This window comes from Platalea leucorodia (genome assembly GCF_965183815.1).
Source record: "Platalea leucorodia genome assembly, chromosome: 2".
Lineage (NCBI taxonomy): Eukaryota > Metazoa > Chordata > Aves > Pelecaniformes > Threskiornithidae > Platalea > Platalea leucorodia.
Window position 1 is genome coordinate 73148942 of NC_138824.1, and position 20113 is coordinate 73169054.

Genomic DNA, 20113 nt, shown 5'->3' on the forward strand with positions numbered 1-20113 from the left:
TGTTGTGGGCTGAACAGCAGAGGTTGCATTTTCTTGTAGAAGTACTGGAGTCTCCAGTTCTGATATTTTCTGAAATGAAGCATCTAGAGAGCTAGAAGCAATTAGGCTGTATACAAGAAATATTAGATATCACTGAAAGAAGCAGCATCATGAATAGTCCATTCTGCAAGTTAAATGAATCCTAGGAGTGATATACTGTCCAAGTAGAAGTGTCATTATTCCATAACAAATATTATATCTTTTAAATGAATTGAAAAGTGAAGTCACCTGGCACTGGAGCAGAACATAATAGCAGTTATTTAACAGGTTGAAACAACTCCCATTGAATCACTAGTACTTATGTCCGTTGATGTAAGTAACCCAGCCATTGTAAGAGCAGATGTCAGTGACTGTGGATTAAGGGGATTACTATTGAAAGGGCATGATGGTCTCCTGAAGTCAGTTGCTTACTATTTAATGATGATGAATAATACTGAAAGCAGTTATTCTGAAATTGCATGTCTCTCTTCTTAGTCAAAAATATAGGAAAAATCCTGAAGAGTGAGTGTCTCATGAACTTGTTCCTGACTACATGCTGCTTATGCCAGGATAAACAGCTATGCCTTGGATAATATGATAGCAAGCTTTCAAGCCTACTGACAGTGTAATGGAGCCAGGGGATGAAAAAAAAAGCAAAAAAATCAGGGAGAAATTGAATTCAAGACTAAAATTGACACAACTTCTTCAGCAAAATTTGGAAAAAAAATAAAAATCCATTTTGGATCAATTTAAAATAATATATTTAAAAAAACAAAATCTTTGTTTCTTCCAGGATATTTGAAACATTTTTACTTGCAATGATTATGGTGAAATTTACCTGAAAAAAGGGGTCCCATCTACTGCCTGCTACAAAATCTGCAAATTAGCACTTGGGGCCACAAGTTCTGCAGCGGCAGCTAGTGTAGGGAGTGCAACAGGGCAAGGGTTTCCTTTCTTCTGTTATCAGGATGTGGTTCTTAGGGACATGGTTTAGTGGTGAACTTGGCAACTAGGTTAACGGTTGGACTCAATGATCTTGAAGGTCTTTTCCAACCTAAATGATTCTATGATTCTATGATTAAATGTAGGACTTTCTGTAAGAGGGAGACATTATTCGGTCAGAAATGTGATCAGAGGGCTCAGCCAAATAGGAGCAAGGCTTGAGAAGATTTCAGAAGATACAGGGTAAGGCTTGGATGCCCTGCAAAGCCTGACTTCTTTCACTGTACCTCTGCATCCTCTGACATAATCTGCCAGCCAAAATAAATTAACCTTTAGATCAATCTCACAGACTGGCACAGCAGAATTGGCAGTGAAATCTGCTTGGCGGCAAGAGTTCTCGTGGAGAACGGCAGGGCTTGTGTTTGTTACTCAGTTGGGTCCTTCATGTGTTATTTCTTTATTTACATTGATGGGAAATATATGAACGTGGCGTTTTGAATTAACACATAGTCATTTTCTACAGATTAGAACTGAGGGACTGGTGGGTACTTTTCATGCTGTGTTAGTGAGAGGGATAAGTGAGGCCAGGCACACCTTATAGCAGTGCCCCAGCAGGGTGGAACGTTAAACAAGATGAAGAAGACACTTACAGGAGGAAAACATCAAGAAAATAGCACCATGACCAGAGAAGTTGTTTTGTAATGCAAATATCAAAATTTATCTGTATTCAATTACAGCTGAGACAGTTATATTAACTGGCTATTGTTGTTAGGCTTTTAATTTGCCTTGCAATCTACATCTACTGTATTAGTTAATAGACGAATAGGCATTTATTGTATTATGCATTAGAGAACAATCTAGTTTTAACTAGCATGGGCATGCTGTTGTTTTCCAGATGGCCTGTTATTATGGTTTGGGCTAGTTGAAGATTTGTTGTTGGACTTCTATTGGAAACTACCATTCTCTAACAAAAAGGAAATTAAATATTGGCATGAGGATTAATTATGACTACTAAGTGCTAAATTGATAAAGGAAGACTTTCAGAAGCTATTTCAGCTGTAGAGATCAGGTGATGCCTCATTAAATACCACAGCCTTTAGAAGTAATGTGATGGCATAATCACTTTTAAAATTCCATACTAATTAAAAATTTGCTTTTTTTGCACTGTATTGAGCTCATTTCAGAAGTACAGTAGCACACACTACATTAGAACTATTGTCGCTTTTAAAACAATCTGTCCTTTTCTGTTGTTTACATCCTACACTGACAACTCCCGCCCCACACACACTTTTTTTACATTCTATCGGTCTGCACAGCTTCTTCAGAGCATATGTAAAGCAGTATACTTCTGTGTCTGGACCTCAAATTAGTACAATCAACTGTATCTTTGAAGAGATCTAATTCTGATAGAACCAATCAGAATTTTTCTCCATTGGAAAAAAAAAAAAAAACAAAACATGATTGTGAAAAAATCATAGTTTTGCCAGGATTATGACTCTATTTTTGTGTGCCATACAACTCTTTAGCTGAATTATACCACCAAACACACGGAGAAAGCATCAGATCAGAAATTTAGGTGTCCCCAAATAGCTCTAAATCAGTGAACAGATACTGTTTTGCAGTACCTTTTTTTATGAAATGCAATATATTTTTATATGTATATGTATATATATTTAATTTCTAGATGGCTACCCTAAAGAGGAAATGATTTACAGATGGAGGAAAAATTCAGTGGAGGCTGCTGACCAGAAGTCTTGGAGACTCTATCAGTTTGACTTTATGGGTCTCAGAAATACTTCAGAAATTGTGAAAACCTCTGCAGGTAAGAGTGATACAGATGGTAGTGCTTGTTTTGTAAAACAAATTATTTCAAAATATTTGTTCCAAGTTTGCTTTTGTTCGAGTACAATTTGATTTCAATGTGTACCAATGTTCATATTAAAACCTATGAAGTGCAGACTTCAAAACTATTGACTTTTTCTAGATTTTTTATAACTTCTTCTCTTTTTATAATTTTACAAATTGACAAATAAATGCTAATTTGACATGGCTGTTTGTTATATACTTGAAGTTACTACATGATTCTCATTTCTCAGCTAAATTTGTTAAGTTATTCCTGCACTGAGACATAAGTTTTCACCATAAATTAAAGAGAAAATTTTCGAGCACAATGGCAGAGTTAGTTAGTGAAATTAGACAATTTCAATAGTAGTTAATCATTCAGCCACAGGTTTAGTATTTTTCTTAATATTTCAAAGGCACTCTTTATTTCTCAGCTGATAAGTGCCTTTTTTAGTGACCTTACCAATTGATTGTAATTAAAATCTAATGATGCCTATTTTATTTCTTCAGAAATCTTGCTGTTTCTTATAATAACAGCAACATAGGGAAAAAAGATGCATAGATAGAATACGTTATTTGAACTGGATAAATTCTCATAAAATTCAAACAATGTCTAAACTTTATACATGACTCTGCAGTAAGCTCCATGATTACCATTTGGTAAGCATTCTCCCAGCTGCAGAAGGAACATGCTAGAAGCAATCTTCTGCTTAACTGGTGGTGAATTTCTGAAAAATCCAATTAATTCTTTTAAAAATGTGTGCAGAACTATGTTATTCTTTTGGAAACACTGAATAATAGTAATAATAAAAAATTATTAATCTGTGAAACTACTGCTGTTGGGTCATGATCCACCCACTAACATCAGTAATGTGTTCTCAGGACTGGATAGCAATTTTTGTAATGGAGTCACTAAAGCTTTAGTGAATATTTTGGGCTGGTAGTTTAGCAGAGCAAAATGTTGCAAACAGCGCATATGTAAAAGCTACAAATCCTTGTAGTCTGTAAGTTTCTCAGGAATGCAAATTTCTCAGGTGAGTCAGCCATAAGTTGAACCAGGAGTTGGTGGATAACAATCAAGTACCAAACACCAAATCATTAAAGTATCTGTGTATGTAGGCATGGAGATCATTGGAAGGGGTGGTACCAATAGGAGAGAAAGCCCTGCTCTTTCTGCTTTGCTCACATCTGGAGTGATGCCATCCTGAGTTTGCATCAAGAACTGATAAATACACATGCAAGAAGAATTACCGAGTCAGCCATATTAAGATGTTGACAGTGTCTTGATAAACAGATCTATTAAACTCTTCCTTTGCACAGGACAAAGCTATTTTTATAGAGGTCTCATTCAAGTGAGTCAATGGTTAATGTGGAGCAAGGGAAAATATATTTTCTATGCTCTTTTTAGTATGTGTCCAGTTCTTAATAAGATGAGTGAGCTGACAGTATGTTTTTCCTATTATTGCTATTGCTGCTTCTGCCCACCCATGTTAATGAGTGCAAAACCCAATAGCAGTGTTGAACTGAACCTACTGGAGTCATCATGACATTTCTATTCTCCCAAAGGCATCACAGTACCAGAAAGTTGCTGGCAAACTGAAGTTTATTCAAACACTAAAAAAAAAACAAAACAAAACAAAACAAAAAAAAAAACACCAAAACCCAAAACAACCCTCTCAGGATGTTGTGGAAACTGACTGGGAAGAAACAATGTAAAATGTATGGGTCGGATTGTCAGCTGTGTTTTCAGGTAGAAAAACAAGTTGTGTATATGGCCCATATATTCTGTCCAGCAGATGGCTGAGAAGGGGCTCTCATTCAACAAATGTATGAAAGATGTGAAAAATAAAACCCTGAGTTTGCATGTGGACCTGAATTTGCATAGAATAGACTCTCTGGCTGTATTTACACTATAGTTGAAGGTACTTTCAAGGCCAGATTTACCGAGCATCAACTGTATTTACTGTCAGGAGCAAACCCAGGACAGGACTTGGGAAAACTAACTGGTACATTGGAAAACCTTGAGTATGCCCTATGCTATAGAGCAAGGATTCCCAAAATGAAGGGAGAGAGGCATGACACAACCCACCTGGGACTGTGCAGTGTGCCTCAGAGACAAAATTTAAGATAATTTTGTGACTACCTGCTGTGAGCATATAAGCATATGTGAACAAGTAGGATAAAGAGACAGCCATGCTGTTGTACATGCCTATTTACTGAAGAAAAGTAGCCCTATCCAAAAAGTTTGAGAATTAGGGAGCCCCCAAAGCTGCTGTTTCCTACTGTGTGGACAGTCTCTGGTGAAGGGAGATGGCAGCTGCTGCCTACAGGTATCCCATCTCCTTTACAGCCATGCCACAGAGGCTACAGGTGGTCAAAAAAGACATGCCAGGTTCTGTCAGGGAAGATCTGGGGCATATTTACACTAAAGCTGCCCGAAGAGGGAGACTGCACTGGGGCTGCCCCTAGGATGCTATAGGACCACCCTTGACTTCAGGCTGCTCCCCAGAGAGACCAGTTCCCACTGACTAGCCTCTGGGACTGTGTGGTCCCTCTGAGCCATGCAGGGGCCTATAAAGTTCCCACCAGCCTCCATCCCTTTGCAGGTTCAGGACAGAAAGGAAGAGCAGCGTTGGTCAGAGTGCTGCGCAGGGAATCATTCAGAGTAACGAGATGGAGTTAGGCAAAGGGAAGCAGGCAGGATACCAACAGCAGCTTCCTGACAAAGAGAGGTACCAAACATCATCTTTTCCTCCCAAGGGAAATTGTGGAACCCATTGTTACACAAGGCATTTAAAAGCAGACTAGGCAAAGTATGAGAAAATGTACTGCAGGGAGCAGTCCTCCACTAGCAGGACATGGATTCAAAACCCTAACCTCTTTTTTTGCTTCTGACTTACACCTTTCCGCTGGTTTATGACACTGTTACTTCCCACTAGATTGTGTGTTCATCATATATATTATGAGACCTGCTGCAGCATTATCTACCTGTGTCCAGTTCAGGGATGCCTTTTTTAGCTCCTTTTCAGCAGTGTTCTGGCTAAAATGAAGAGAGGTCATACTGACCACACGGCAACACACTGCTGTTCTTCCAGCATTTGTGTAAGGCCTTTCTTGGTAGTCATTTTCACCACAAAATGACTAGACTTAGTACTCAGCAGAGTTCTGCTATTTGATATTCTTTCAGTCTTTCCAAACCTTTTTCAGACATCTAAATAACCTTTATGTTAATCTAGGGCAATTTCAGAGGTACACAAGTAGGAAGCCAGCTGTCACAAAGGCTGTATTTCTGAAATCTAAGCAAGATGAGAAATGTTGTCATCTCTTGCCTTGAATGGCTGAAAGCATTGCCACAGTGGTATGCTTTAGTCTTGCAAGAAGACTATCTTCTTTTACAATAATCTGGCAGCCAGAGAAAGCTTTCGTTGCCATCTGGAAGAGGTGTTCAGCTTTTTCTTGAGGATTTTTTTTTTTTAATTTCATGCTAAGATACAAACACAACCAGATAAATATCTACTGCATATGGTGATTACATGGCATACACAGCAGAAATCACTGTGCCGGTGCTGTGGTCATGAACCTTATCTTACACTGTAAGTAAGCTCTTACTGTCAGGTGATACCAAACCAATTTACAAGTACTGGAGAACTCCCTTGTTGCCATCTGGCAAGATACTCAGATACTACAGCAAAAGCACTTCTGTTGCTACAATGTCAAATAAGGCTGACAAAGATAATTAAAGTAGAGGGAATACTAAGCCACCTGGCACTGAGCTGTGAAAAAAGGAGGAACTGCATATAAGGAGAAAATTCTCAAATTTTAAAACTGCAAATCAGCCAACGGAAGGGTGGTCAGGAAAACAGGAGAGAGAAAGGAGGAGAACATCAACCTTAAAAGCACTCTGTGTATGTTTGCAGTAAACTTCAGGTTTCTGAGTCCCAGCCTTTCCAAGTACACTTAGGGGGGGAAAAAAAGAAAAAAAAATAAAAGAAAAAAAAAGAAAAGCAAAACCCAAAAGAGAACCATGAACGAATATATGAGTAAAGCTCATGGAGTGAGCTGTAGTGTTGCTTGCACTTTTCTGCTGACATCTCCCCCAGGGAAAGTCTATTCATTCTTTTTAAACCACTCAGTTTTTTACACTGCTAGATAAACACAAAGAGCTTGTAGCCACTGAATCTAATTTTCAGTTACTTGAAAACTTCTTTGCATCATACAAGTCCTTTTTGTGTTCTTCCTCAGATGCTTTTAGCCTGAGAGATTTTTGCAGTCCAAAGGAGCCTTTGCATAAGTAAGTTCAAATAACTCATCAGAAATAGAAAACACCGTAAAAGTGCCCTATTTAAAAACTTTAATAGCTGATCATTACAAATGAAATATACAGAACCACACAGAAAGTATTGTTTCATACGTTCTGAATAACCCCAAGCATCAATACCCAAACCCAATAAATAGCCATATCTACCACCATAAAAAAGTACACCTTTGCATACATACCATGGATGGGTGATGGTTAGTGGAGGCTGCCTGTCATTCAAATTCTAAATTGTGCTTTATATTTTGAAATTGCTGTCTCATCAAGTACCTCAGCTTACATGATGCTCTCAGCCCTGTAATCACAGGGCTGCAAAGCACGGTTAATATCTGATGTCACATATTCAGATAAATCTCTTTGGGACAATCGTAATAACAACACTATTTAAAGCACCTACTCTGTTGCAGGGGACTCAGTAAATGGCAAGTAAAAAACTACCTTAGAACAAAAGTAAGAAAGCTTATTTTTTAAGAAGATGAAAAGACCTACATAAATGGCTATTAGCCGAAGAAGAGAGCAATAGACATGTTTTTATAGGGAGGCCAAATTTCACTGAGGGAGACCTCATCAGGTCAAGGGATGGGTCAGGTGGAGACAGGCATTAGCTGATGTTCCTTAACTTTGTCAGAAGACCAACACACTCCCAGAGATTTATCCAGAGGAAAAGATGCTCATGTGCCTAGCTCTTCTACTAGGTGAGCAAAGAACACCTGGCTTTAGAAGCCATTTCAAAATCAGCACTTCTCTTACTTTTCACTGTTAAATGCTCCTGGATTGCTTAGCTGCGAGCACAGAGGGCCCATGATGAGTACCTACATAAGATGAGCCAAGCAGCCCAGTGGCAATACAGGGTTCAGCCAGCAGTCCAGCCATCACCCCATAGGTCTGTGTTGATGGGCAAGACAACCACCCAGCCCAAACATCAGGTGGGCAAGGCAAGGCCAGGGTTGGCAGCAGGCAGCTAAGCCTCTCAGCTTGGGGAAAGGGTTGCAAGGGGGGGTTGGTGGAGAAGGATGGTCACAAGCTGATCAGGGCAACTGGAGCCTGTTGGTGCACTCATGGCCCTGACAATGAGGGGAAAAAAACTGCACAAGGTGCCATAGTTGCTGAATGTAGTTCTGCCTGTGTGTGTTTGCTTTTAATGATCTGGTTCAGTCACACAGTCTCCTGTACCAGCTAACTGATCTGAAGACATTTTTTTAATGATATTCATGAAGCTCTTTTCGTTTTTAGTGTCATTGACATTTTTTAATGTCCCACTGAGTCCTGATGGCACATCAGAGAGTGCTTGTCATCTGTGTGTTCTTCCCAGGAAAAATGTGAATTTGTTGGTTTTTTTTTTCCCTCAAATACCAAATTCAGTGGGATCCAGCACACACTACCTCAGCTGGCTGTGCTGTACAGACTGTCTTTAATCAGATGGCATCCTGAAGCAGAGAAGTGGAGACTCAGATAAATGCATGCGTCGTTTGAAAACAGTGCCTATTTTTACCTACCTGGCATTGCAGGAGCTTTGCCTCTTTCAGCCAGGGTATCACATAATCTCAATTGCTTTAATGGTTAGGCTTTGGTTTACAGCCTTCAGCAGACATCTACTCTGAGTTCCCATCATTCCAGACAGTGTCCACTCCTCTTCCAAATACTGCACCCTCCTCCCCTTATCCTGTCCTGCCTGACCCCTAACATGAGTGCAGAAGTGGAGAAAGAGAATTTGCCTTTTTTTTTTTTTTTTTTAACCTGGCACAAGTAGAGTGGGAGCTGGCTTCCAGCATCTCAGAACCTGCTTTCTCCTAATGCCAGACAATATCTTCTGTGTGTCCAGCATTTGTGTGTGGAAAAAGTCTAACACTCCCCAAAGAGGTAGAACAGAAAATGGTTTTGGTGGGAGAACTCTCCATTGCTCTGCTTTCTGGCTCTTCAGTTCCCAGACACCTCCCCTTGCCTTTAGACACTTCCAGATACAACCGATACTCAAGGTCGTTGGGTCTTCCTTTGTATCAGGTAGATGTAATTATCCTTGTAGCTGTCCTTGGGTTTTTGAAATTTGTGGTCTGAATTTTAGACCTTGCAAACCTACAAACTGTGCTTACATTTTTTCCCAAGGTTCATTAAAACAGGTTTGGGCTTTCAAAAATCTGTTTCTGTCATTTAGGAGGAAATCCTAAGAGGTTAGGAATCAAGCTAAAATTCTGTGTTGCTAAAATCCTGTATTGAGTCTTGAAGCTGAATATAAGTTTATTTTTATAGGTGGTAGACAGAACCATACAGGGGCAGTTGATGCCAGAGGTGCCACCCTTTACCAGAACCTGCTGCCCCCATCACACTCCTTTCTGCTTTCTCACCTTACCCACACAAACACACACATACAACTTCTCAGAGTCCTTGTGCATCTTCTGCCCCCATGGGCCCTCATGTCCAGCAGCTCTAGCATTGCCAAAGTAGGAGGAATGCACCCTTCAAAGCCCTTCTTGCCCAGCTGTATAGCTCCAGTGCTGAAGGTTACCTCTGCTTGCTGCCTTCACACAGGCAGACATGCACACTGTACTAGCACTTGCAACCTAGTTTTCACTCATCTTTTCTTTCTTATCTGCAGCTTTCTCCACAACTTTGTCCTTAATGAAATCCATCAGACCTGGTGCAAGAACATAAAATCCCATTTAGGACTTCAAATAGATTGAAAACACTACTTAGTACTTGAAAATAATGCCTAGTACTGACCCACAGAACTGACCTATGGGATTGTCATGGTTTAGTTCCAGTCGGCAACTTAGCACCACACAGCTGCTCGCTCACCCTTCCCCCACCCCCCTGGCGGGATGAGGGAGAGAACTGGGAAAAAAAGTAAAACCTATGAGTTGAGATAAAGACCATTTGATAGGACAGCAGAGCAAGAGAAAATAATAATAATAATACTAACAATGATAAAAGAATATACAAAACAAGTGATGCACAATGCAATTGCTCACCACCTGCTGACCGATGCCCATCCCATCCCTGAGTAGCAGTCGCTACCCCCAAGCCAACTCCCCCCAGGTTATATACTGGGCATGACGCCATACGGTATGGAATAGCCCTTTGGCCAGTTGGGGTCAGCCCCCCTGGCTGTGCCCCCTCCCAGCTTCTTGTGCACCTGGCAGGGCACAGGAAGCTGAAAAGACCTCGACTAGTGTAAGCACTACTTAGCAACAACTAAATCATCAGTGTGTTATTATCAACATTATTCTCATCCTAAATCCAAAACACAGCACTATACCAGCTACTAGGAAGAAAATTAACTCTATCCCAGCTGAAACCAGGGTAGGTATATATAATGAATTCACTCTCTTACTTTTTCCCTGTTCATTTTTCATAGTTCATTGTGAAATATGACTCCAGGAACACCTATAAATCCAGAATGTTTATACAGCTTAAAATTACTTTGCGTGCAGCACCAAATACACAGCCTGGATTTGAATTGGCTATCATTCTTTGGCTCCTTTCAGAGAAACAGAATAATACTGAACGTCCTTGCCACTGCAATCATCTCTGGAATGAGGGAATATCATAGGACTTTTCTTCTGACAGTAAACACCAATTTATGTGAAAATAGAAAACTAGCCTGATTATAAGAAGATTTCGCAATAATCTTTTTGTTGACAGAGTTTTTATATCTGATAGAGTATTTGCAATAAATCAAATCACAGTTTAGCAGAGATAATCAACAGTGGCTGTATTGACTTTTAAAGGATATTCACATGTCAAATGATAATCGATTAGTATAAATATTTTGAATAAGCCATAGTTTTTCTAAGAGAAATTTCAATTTTTACTTTTAACAGCAATTCATCTTGCACTGATATTGTAAACTTCATATAATGGTCTGATAATTTTGTCATTAGCCACTCAGGTTAGAAATGTAATAATTAAATACACAATTACTAATAATACTTCTGTTCTGTTAAAATGTTTTCCTATGTTGGTTACAAGTTTGACTGACACTTATAGGACTCAAAACTTTTATATTGCCCTGCAAATCCAGCACTTGCCTGTCTTGTTACAAAAATATCTCACAAAGCTCATAGTAAGACAGCTTCTGAAGAGAGTGATTTATAACTTGATCAATAGCCTACTGCAGTTAATGGAGCTTTTCCCTGATGCTGGCCTGGGATCAGATCCTGAAATGTGGAAGCCTGAAACTGGCTATTTAATGTGAGTAACTCTTCAGTCACTAGAAACTAGAGAAAGCTCAGTTTATCGATATACCAGTGGGGTAAGTATAACATGCTCTAAAACCACCTTTCTTCCATTTATGACTATTACAAAAGATTATTAGAACAAGAGGAGTGGAGAGGATATTATTCCTCTCCATATTTTGTAAGTTTTGTAGAACTGCATATATAACTGGTTTCATTCTTATGCTTTGCCTTGCAGAGACATAAATAAAGTTACTTTACTTTGTGGTAAAAGCAAAAGTAAAACAAATAGACAGTGGAAGACTTGGAGGCAGGTCTTCACCTGCATTTTTTTCTTAAGGGAAAATTGCAGTAGTAAGCAATTTTTCCCTAAAAAAATGTGTAGTCTCCATTAAAAGACCTCAAGTTGTCCTTTTTAAAGATTTTCATATTGTATGGAAAAAAACACACAATCTTTTTCCATTAGGTTTTTCTTCAGCTGAGGTTTTTAACTGATTGATAGTTCCGTATTTTGGAAGTTTTGTATCTGTCCAACTTTAAGAGGTTCTTGAATTAACGTCCTCATTCACTCATCCAGTGGCAAAGTTGTATTTGTCACTCCTCTTTGTACATGGAGTCCTGATCTCCTGCTCCCTTCTACTGGAGCTACATCACTTTCCATTCCAGGATAATTCACCGGAACAGGAGGACAACAGAGTTGACTCTGTTCTCCAGTAGCCATAACCTGGAGCTTGGCGTTATTGACCTGAGCTCTCCTCTGAGCTTGAAAGAGTGATTGAATATTTAATAGCAATACCAAGAACTAAGTGAACCCATCTCAGAATTTAGCATGAAGGCTAGCCAAATCACTCACTTGAGAGGTAGGGACTTTGGTTTCACATGTCCTGGTGCTTTAACCAGTAAGCCACAACATAAAAAGCAGAAGGCTGCTGTTGCTTCCATGTTTTGCTAGGAAAAAGATTTTGGTTCCTTACTTCAAAAGAACAGAGTTGTGAATTCTTCATAGCAACAGAGGCCTTCCTAGCAGCCACTTCTCCTCATCTGCACTTTTTCATGCCCAGCTTAGATGACACCGTGGTGAGCTGCTGGCTTTCATGGATTCATTCTGAGATGCCCAGCTCCCCAACTTGCTGCAGAAAGCCATGGCAAAATTGGGTCTGTGGGGATGATTGTGTGGCCAGGGATTGCCAAGTGAGAAGTTGTACTGCCATGTGCATGATACCCAGGCCCTTAGAGGTACAACCTGTGGTCTACTGGACTACGTTTATAAAGGCAGTAAGTAGCATGCTGTCTGTAGTAACAAAAGCAGTAAGGAGAGAGGGAAGTATTTCCATAGAAGAGACACCGTGACTGCAGTCAGAATGGCTTTACAAGTGTCTTTAATACACAAGATACAAAGCAGAATTAGATTGACAAATTGTATTTACTTCTAAAAAGGTACACAATGCAGACAGAGTATTTTGACTCAAATTGCAAAACATATCTTGAGATTTTTTGACCTACAATGCAGATTGATGGTCAATTTCTGGTATTAGTATCACCGTAACGGGGATGGAAAGATGTATTATATAAGAACTGTGAACCTCTTTGCATTTATACAGCTGAGAACAACTTTCAAGACTCTTGCTATTCCAGCACCTCTGGCTTTTGTTCCTACTTCTGTGTCATTACACCACTGTATTGGTGATTTATGGTTGGCTCAATCAAAAGATTTGTATTAATGCAAACTGTGAAGGTTTGGCCTTTGCTCAGGGTTGCTACAATGTTATCTAAAAGTCTTTCACAAGCAGAAATTGTACTTAATTTAAAACTCGCAGTATTGCACAGGATATTTTATATTTTATTCACTGCTGAATTTACAATCTTAATGAGAATTTTAAGATACAGAATGGGATGACTATTCACATGTCACAGAAAGGTGCTAAGTGTCTTTTTAGATTTTAATTTGCCATACCTTAGAAAAAGTGCATCGCAGAGTAGTTACGTGCTAGCAAGATCTCTAAATTTAGCCTTTACTCTTTCATACTGGGGTCATGTTTCCAGATTTTTTCCATGCGGTCATAGAGGCTCTGTGCCTCTAGGACCCTTTTCTGAAGCTAATATTCACAACATTCAGGTCTTGTTCATAATAATAACAACTCCACTTCAGTCAACACCTTCTGCTTCCTAGTTACACAGGCAAGAACCAAAATCTCTTCTATGATTAGTTGCCTGATGCTAGATTTATCCATCGCCTACTGAAGCCAGTATGTGTCTTACCATTACCTGCCAGAGAGTCTGTCAAGTATGAGCTATGCTGTCAGATAGCTAAGGAAATAGTACAGTACAAGAATAAGTGTTTAGCAAGTTTCCAGACCTTACAGCAAATGCAACAAAAGTAATGATATGGGATAACATGAGAGAGCATTCCTGAAATCTAAGGAAGCCTGCCATGACCAGGGCTACCACAGCATCCCACAGAGAACCAGAGGTGAACCCTTGGCACTTGGGTGTGGCAGTTTGGCAGTGACAGAAATCTGAGCTGGCATCAGTTATGATGCATTGTGGTGTTTACAAAGTAATTTTGGCAGAAGACACCAAATAGACTATCACTTATTACATCAGAGAAAGTTAATCATAGTCAACTTGAGACAAACTGAAGGTGTTGACAAGAGTTTCATTGCTTCATAGAAGTAAAATATATAATCCCAAGAGTACAGGAAGGTGGTATTAGGACAAGGATCTCAAAACACTCAAGTGACTTTTACTAAGTTCTGCCAATGTCCTTGTGCTTCTGAACAGATGAATCCTCTTGAATACATCACCTTCTTATATGAGCCTTGTAAGTAAGTCTGTTTAGCCTTTTAGACCATTATATAAAGCAGAGGTAGAACTATAATAGTAGACAATATCCTTATATAGGATAATTCTGCATGATAGTGGGGCGTGTTAGCCACTCTTTCAAAACCTTTCACTGTTTGTCAGAATTTACTGTGTTGTGTTTATCCTCAGTGGAGAGGATTCTGACATGACCCCTATAGACGGAATTTGGAAGACTACATTTAGCTATGCTGAAGATTTAGGTTGCTCCCCAATGCAAGGGTTTCACAATACAATCTACATTATATTTCTTTAACAGAAACAATCCACAGCTACTCCTGTTTTAGTTGTTTTAAGTGTCTGCAACTGCAGTAAGTTCCCTTTAGCTTGTACAAATCTTTCAAATTTGTCCTGGACCTGGAGACACCCCCCCTCCAGCACCCCTTCCTCTGCACACCCCCCCCCCCCCCCAAACAAAACAAATGTATGGTGTTGTATCGAAGGAGAACAGCTTGTTTTTAGATAAGTATAAAATATACATTTTCATCTGAGAAGTACAGAACCACCACCCACATTCTAATTCAAGTCAGTATCAAAGTTAATTGCAGACCTCCTACAAGTAGGAGCAGTTAGAGTGAAAAAAAACATCTGAAGAGTTTTCTGCTCTTCGTGTTCACAATTTCAGGCATGTCTTCTGCATACTATAAAGAGTGTGCCAAATTATTCCTTCAGTGCTATTGGTTCAAAACAGAAATTTTCTTAGAATAACAAAGTAGGAGAATCATAGAAGAATTATAAAGCAGCTTGAAGAGAAAAAGTAATATGCATCTTACACATTGTTCACTAGATGCAGGTTGCTATGAAGCACATAAAGATGTTAAAAGTGTATTGAAATACCCATCCATCTTCCTATTGTAGTTAGACACTTGTCAAGATAATGCAAATCTTTAGGCAAAGCTGAAGCCAAACTTGTAGATCATAGTTTTAATCTGTGTCTTGGTCCACTTTGGTTTGAATTTCTCTCTGTCTAGTCATTTTTTTTGTAAGGATACCTCCCAGAAAAAAAATACTGTTAAACATATGTCTATTAATATAAAACATTGATGAAAATGTCTGTTGTAGTAATACCAGTTTACACACTCCCATTCCAAACTCTCTATTTTATCCTTATTCTTCCGTTCCTCCACTGAGAGAGAGTACGTCTGTCTATTTTTCTAAATGCTTCCTTCAAAAGGAGGAAAACTTGGTAAATGTTGCCTGTGTTAACACAACAGATAAAGACAGAAGCACATTCAAATGTGAAGAAAACCTTGTTGGAGCTTATTCTTATTTATATGAATAGAGAGATTAATTTCTAAGGACACATCCTGAGCAGCATGTCTGAAAAAACTGTGTCCTTGAACAGGTTTCCACAGTGCCTGCAAGGATCATCTTGGCAAACTCTGAACTTCAGGTCACCCCTGGCTTACACACCTGGAATTTTTTTTTTTTTTTTTTTTTTTTTTTTTAATTCTCGCTGCCTCCAGGCTGTGTCTGCTTTTGAGACAGGCATCACCAGAAAACCTCAAGGAGCAATCCTGGGCTATATTTTCTGGTTGAAGTCACCAGAAACATTGAAACAAGAAAGCTGCATGGTGTGGTGGCACCATCACCTTTGCAATGAAGTGCATCCTTTAAGGGTACTCTCAATACTGAGCTGACGAAAGCTCCCTCCATCACCCTCAGGGAACACTAGCAGGGGTGCAGAGCCTACCTTTAGCTTCCTCTAGCAGCAAATAAAGTAGCTAGAAGCTGTTTTGGTCTAGACATTCTGCACTGAGACTTACAGGTGTAGAAAGTTTGGGTTTAGCTGTGTCATCTGAGATAACAGAAGCCCTTTTAGCTCAGTGGTAGTCTCCTAACTCATTTCAGGCCAAGGCCCATTGCAAATGGTGCTTCATCCCATCCTCTAACATCATGTGTTTAAAAGTCAGATTCATCGTGAGTCGTGCAGAGAACAGGATTACAGGATGCTAATGAATACCCTATCATCTAGGAATGGAGGATTTCTTAAAACATAATACAAAGTTTTCCCATTGTCACAACCTTAAAATAAAACTCCACCTTAAAAGGATTTAATTTCTTTGTGCAAAACCTGACAATTTTATGGCATAATAACTTCTTATGACAGGGGAACTCCAGAGTAGCTCAGAAATTATAGCAAACAATACATTTTTCATTGCTCCTGTTCTCAGTAACTTCTGATTGTCTTTGATATTGAACTGCCAATATACCCCTTTCTTGCCCTATACTCAAAACCATTTCTAAAATATGATCACTGCTGGCAGTTATTCTACATCCAGGCTCAGTCGTCCTAAGGAAAGAAGAATTTACTTTTGTAGTTTTGTCTGAGGTTGAACCAACAATAACATCCTGAAACTGTTTCAGTCCTCCTAATACCATATTAAGCACTGCATTATAAGGTAACTTGTGAACATTTTTTTGTAGTTCCCAAATTCATACATAAATGCCCATTTTCCTCCACTGCTTCTCAAAGTGTTTAACAAATTGACAGGAAAAAAAATCAGATCTCAAGTGCTGCAACTTCTGGAAGTAATAGTTTCTTGAAGAATATTGTAAACTTCGCATACTTAAGGACAATTGGTGTTTCTACTGCTGAAAAAAAAAGGAATTTTGAAAACTGCAGTCCACCATTTTCTTGAGGTAATCTCTCTTTGACTGTAAGATTTTTGTGCAACCCTATAATTAGTATTTGGAAGTGGTTTTTAGTACTGTTACTGGCTCAGAAAAAAAGACAGAAAATGAATTTATTGTATGCTTATTGTAAGCTTCAAGCTGATCCCATAAAGTTGATGTAAGATGCTGTTATCATTTTCAGCTTTTCTTCAGAAAGCTACTCTGAAAGGCAGTGACAATGAAGTAACTTTAGCATTATGCATTTCAGAAACACCTTCATCTCATATTATCTCATCTGAATCTCTTTAAGTAAAGAAGGCCATAAGTCATTCCAGAGTAGAATTGAGTAAGAAAATGAAAAGAATAATGTTGAAGATTTTTTCATTGCATTCATGTTTTTGATTCATGTAATTCATAAATCTTGGAGTACATTAACACCTAGGTTTGTCATTTTTGTTACCTTGGTTTTACTTTGTTCTTAAAGTCATTTGTTATTCTCCCATTTAGGAAAGCTGTCATCCAGTTAAAGCACAGAGAATGCAGTTTTGGTTGATAGATCATAAAGGGCTTTTTAATAATTGTATTGTTAAATTATTTATTGAAGCCATTCAACAAATACTAAACAAATAACAACAAATCCATTTGGCAATACTCAACATCAGTTTGAGAATGATATGTTAATCAAAAAGGGGATGAAGTCTTCTTTAGTCCCTCACATTTCTTAATTACAACCTTAACATTTTAATCATGGGATGGGGTTCAACAAAAGTACAGTTTATGGCTCCTGATATTGGATCAAAACCACCACAGACACACTGTAAATAGTAGCAATCACTTATAATCTCACTATGATGGTTTAGATGTGGACAAAAATGTGGGGTTATCTCTACTTTGACCAGTTTTATGCCATTTCCACTCCAACATGTCAAAGCCAGCTCGCCTTTCCATACCTAGCCTTCAGGCCTCTTTGCTTGTTTCTTTTTTTCCCTTCCCACTTCTTCGTCCCAAAGACCATTTTCTCTTGGTACTACTGTCCTTCCATTTATGCAGGGTTGGGGCTTTGCTTTTACTTTCATTTGAACACATGCTGGAATAAGACCTTTATTCTTTGACCATTTGTCACAGACCTCTTGCCTTGTTCTTGGCTATTGGTTTTTTTTAGCTCAGACCTTGCCATTCTTTCCCTACTCAGAGGCATGACACCATCACCTAACGAGGGTCATGCCATGTGAGAGCCACGCACATTCTCCTGGTTCTACCTGCCACCCTCCAAACTCGATGTGGACACAGGCAGTGGATTTAATAGGGCTCTGGAGTGTTCAGTATCCCTCACTGGCAACACATCAATATGGCTTACTGCAACTTTTCTACACAAATAATCCAATATGGAGATCCAGGGAGCTGGAGCAATGCAGGAACAGGGCTCTGAGAAAGGTCTCAAAGAAAGCTCATTAATGAACTATTGATGAAGGATTCCCAACATTAGTATTTGGAATGAGGAGTCATATGAGGATGAGAAAATAGTTCTGGAATGCAGCAGAAATATATTGACAAAGTATCTAGGATTCCCTTTTGTAAAAACCTAATTCTACTATTCTAAGGAGGAAGAGGGGTTCACAGATCATTAGCAGATCTTTGTGAGAGCAGGAACAATTGCAGAGTTTGAGTAAGTTCCCAGGAATCAGGTCCCTGTAAAGATCAACTCATTTCAGTATTTCAGGAATAACAGGATCAACAGACTGCCCTCTCCTTTATGTCCCGTATCCACATGGTAATGCCAACCAAGAACCTCAGGAATAACAGATGTCACCTTCTGAATCACATAGGTGGCTGTTGTCTTTCCAGATACAGTCTGCTTGCACTCTGCAGTCAGCAGAGTGATGGTAGTCAAGCATTGCCAGTTTCAAACTCAGCAATGCAGATCTCTTTTTATACTTAGTAGTATATTCCCCTTGGCCATCTGCAGCATCAAATAAGGGTTAAGGTCAGCACGGATCTTCATGAATGTTGTCTTCTCCTGTCTGAATTTCCTCCTGCTCTGATAGTTGTTCTTTCCACATATTGCAGGAGAGCAGTTTACTTCCTTTCCCTTTAGACTCTCATCTCCACTGGATTCCCTGCCCTGTGCAACTTCCATGGTGCACTGGACCATCATGCACTCACTCTTTTGTGCCATATATGAGCCATACAGAAACTTGAAACATTTTTGTCACCACTTCAACTGCAAGCATGAATAGTGTTGCTGTATGGTTGCATGACATGTACATGCAGTGCAGGAAATAAAGGGTGTTACTTCTGCAGGGGCAGCTTCACCGGGTAGAGGCATGGCATACAGCAGTCTATGAGACTGTTTCTGTTTTGAAGTCACAGCCTCGAGGCTGTCTCTCTTCTGCTTTTCTTCCTCCACCTTGGGTTGATTCCAGAGTGCACAAAGCTGTTATTGTAATGATTTAGCAAACCACAGCACATGGAATGTCTTAGACCCATTTTTGACTCAGAGTGAATTTTTATCTTAAGAAAAACAGCTCAGTTGCTTTTGCACTAGAGGTAATGCAAAATTACAGGATTGTGTTAACTTTGGAAGGATTTATGGACATCGACAAAGAGATTCCCTCTACCTTAGAGAGAGTTTCTGCTGTAGAGGGAAAAGATAGACAAAAGCAGAACAAAGTAAATTTTGCACAAGATCATGAAATGTTCATCAAACTAAGAAGCAAAATTGAAATGAGTTGCCCATAAATGCAAGTAGTCAACAAAGCCAGAAATTGACTCTAGCTTTAGTGATCCCTATTTTTGTACCAGGTATCTTCTGAAAGCAATCAAAAGACATCCTGGTGAGGAGTTAAGATTCAGTTTGGTATTATGCATCATGAAAGGCTTTCCCTCTTCCAATGTAGAAATTCTCTTTTTCTTATTTACTTTTCCTGTCCCCAGTCCTCTTCTGCTGGGGGACTGTGATCACGGGGTTACTGCTATTCTGAATAACTGACTCAAACTACTCACAGTTTGACAACAGGTAAAACCAGCAATATTTCAATCCAATTCACTTTCTTCAGGGTGCTTTGTTTTTTCCCCTTGCCTGCCCTGTTCCTCACCAGTTCATATTATGAGACATCCAGTTATCAACACTGGATATTTAAATTACTTTTTATCAAAAAGAGAAAAGCAAATGTATTTTTAAAAGGTTGCATTAGAAAGTGGACTTTTAAAGGTTTTCTTCCCTCCTTTTTCTTTTTTTTTTTTTTTTAATTTTTCTCTTCTGACATCTGCAGCTTTTCATGCTGTAAAATCAACTTGGCAAACTGCTTAAGAGGTAGATTGTCTTGTATGCTTATACTACTTCTGGGGA

At 39.1% G+C, this 20113-nt stretch overlaps 1 protein-coding gene across 1 annotated transcript in view; it reads left to right on the plus strand.

The window, feature by feature from the left end:
* Positions 1-20113, plus strand: part of GABRG3 (gamma-aminobutyric acid type A receptor subunit gamma3) — a gene marked incomplete at both ends in the record, with an annotated part of 327025 nt that overhangs the window by 273588 nt on the left and 33324 nt on the right. Inside the window, one exon of the mRNA XM_082337813.1 lies at positions 2645-2782. Within this exon, the coding sequence (XP_082193939.1) occupies positions 2645-2782 (138 nt within the window). The remainder of the gene's footprint in view (positions 1-2644; positions 2783-20113) is intronic.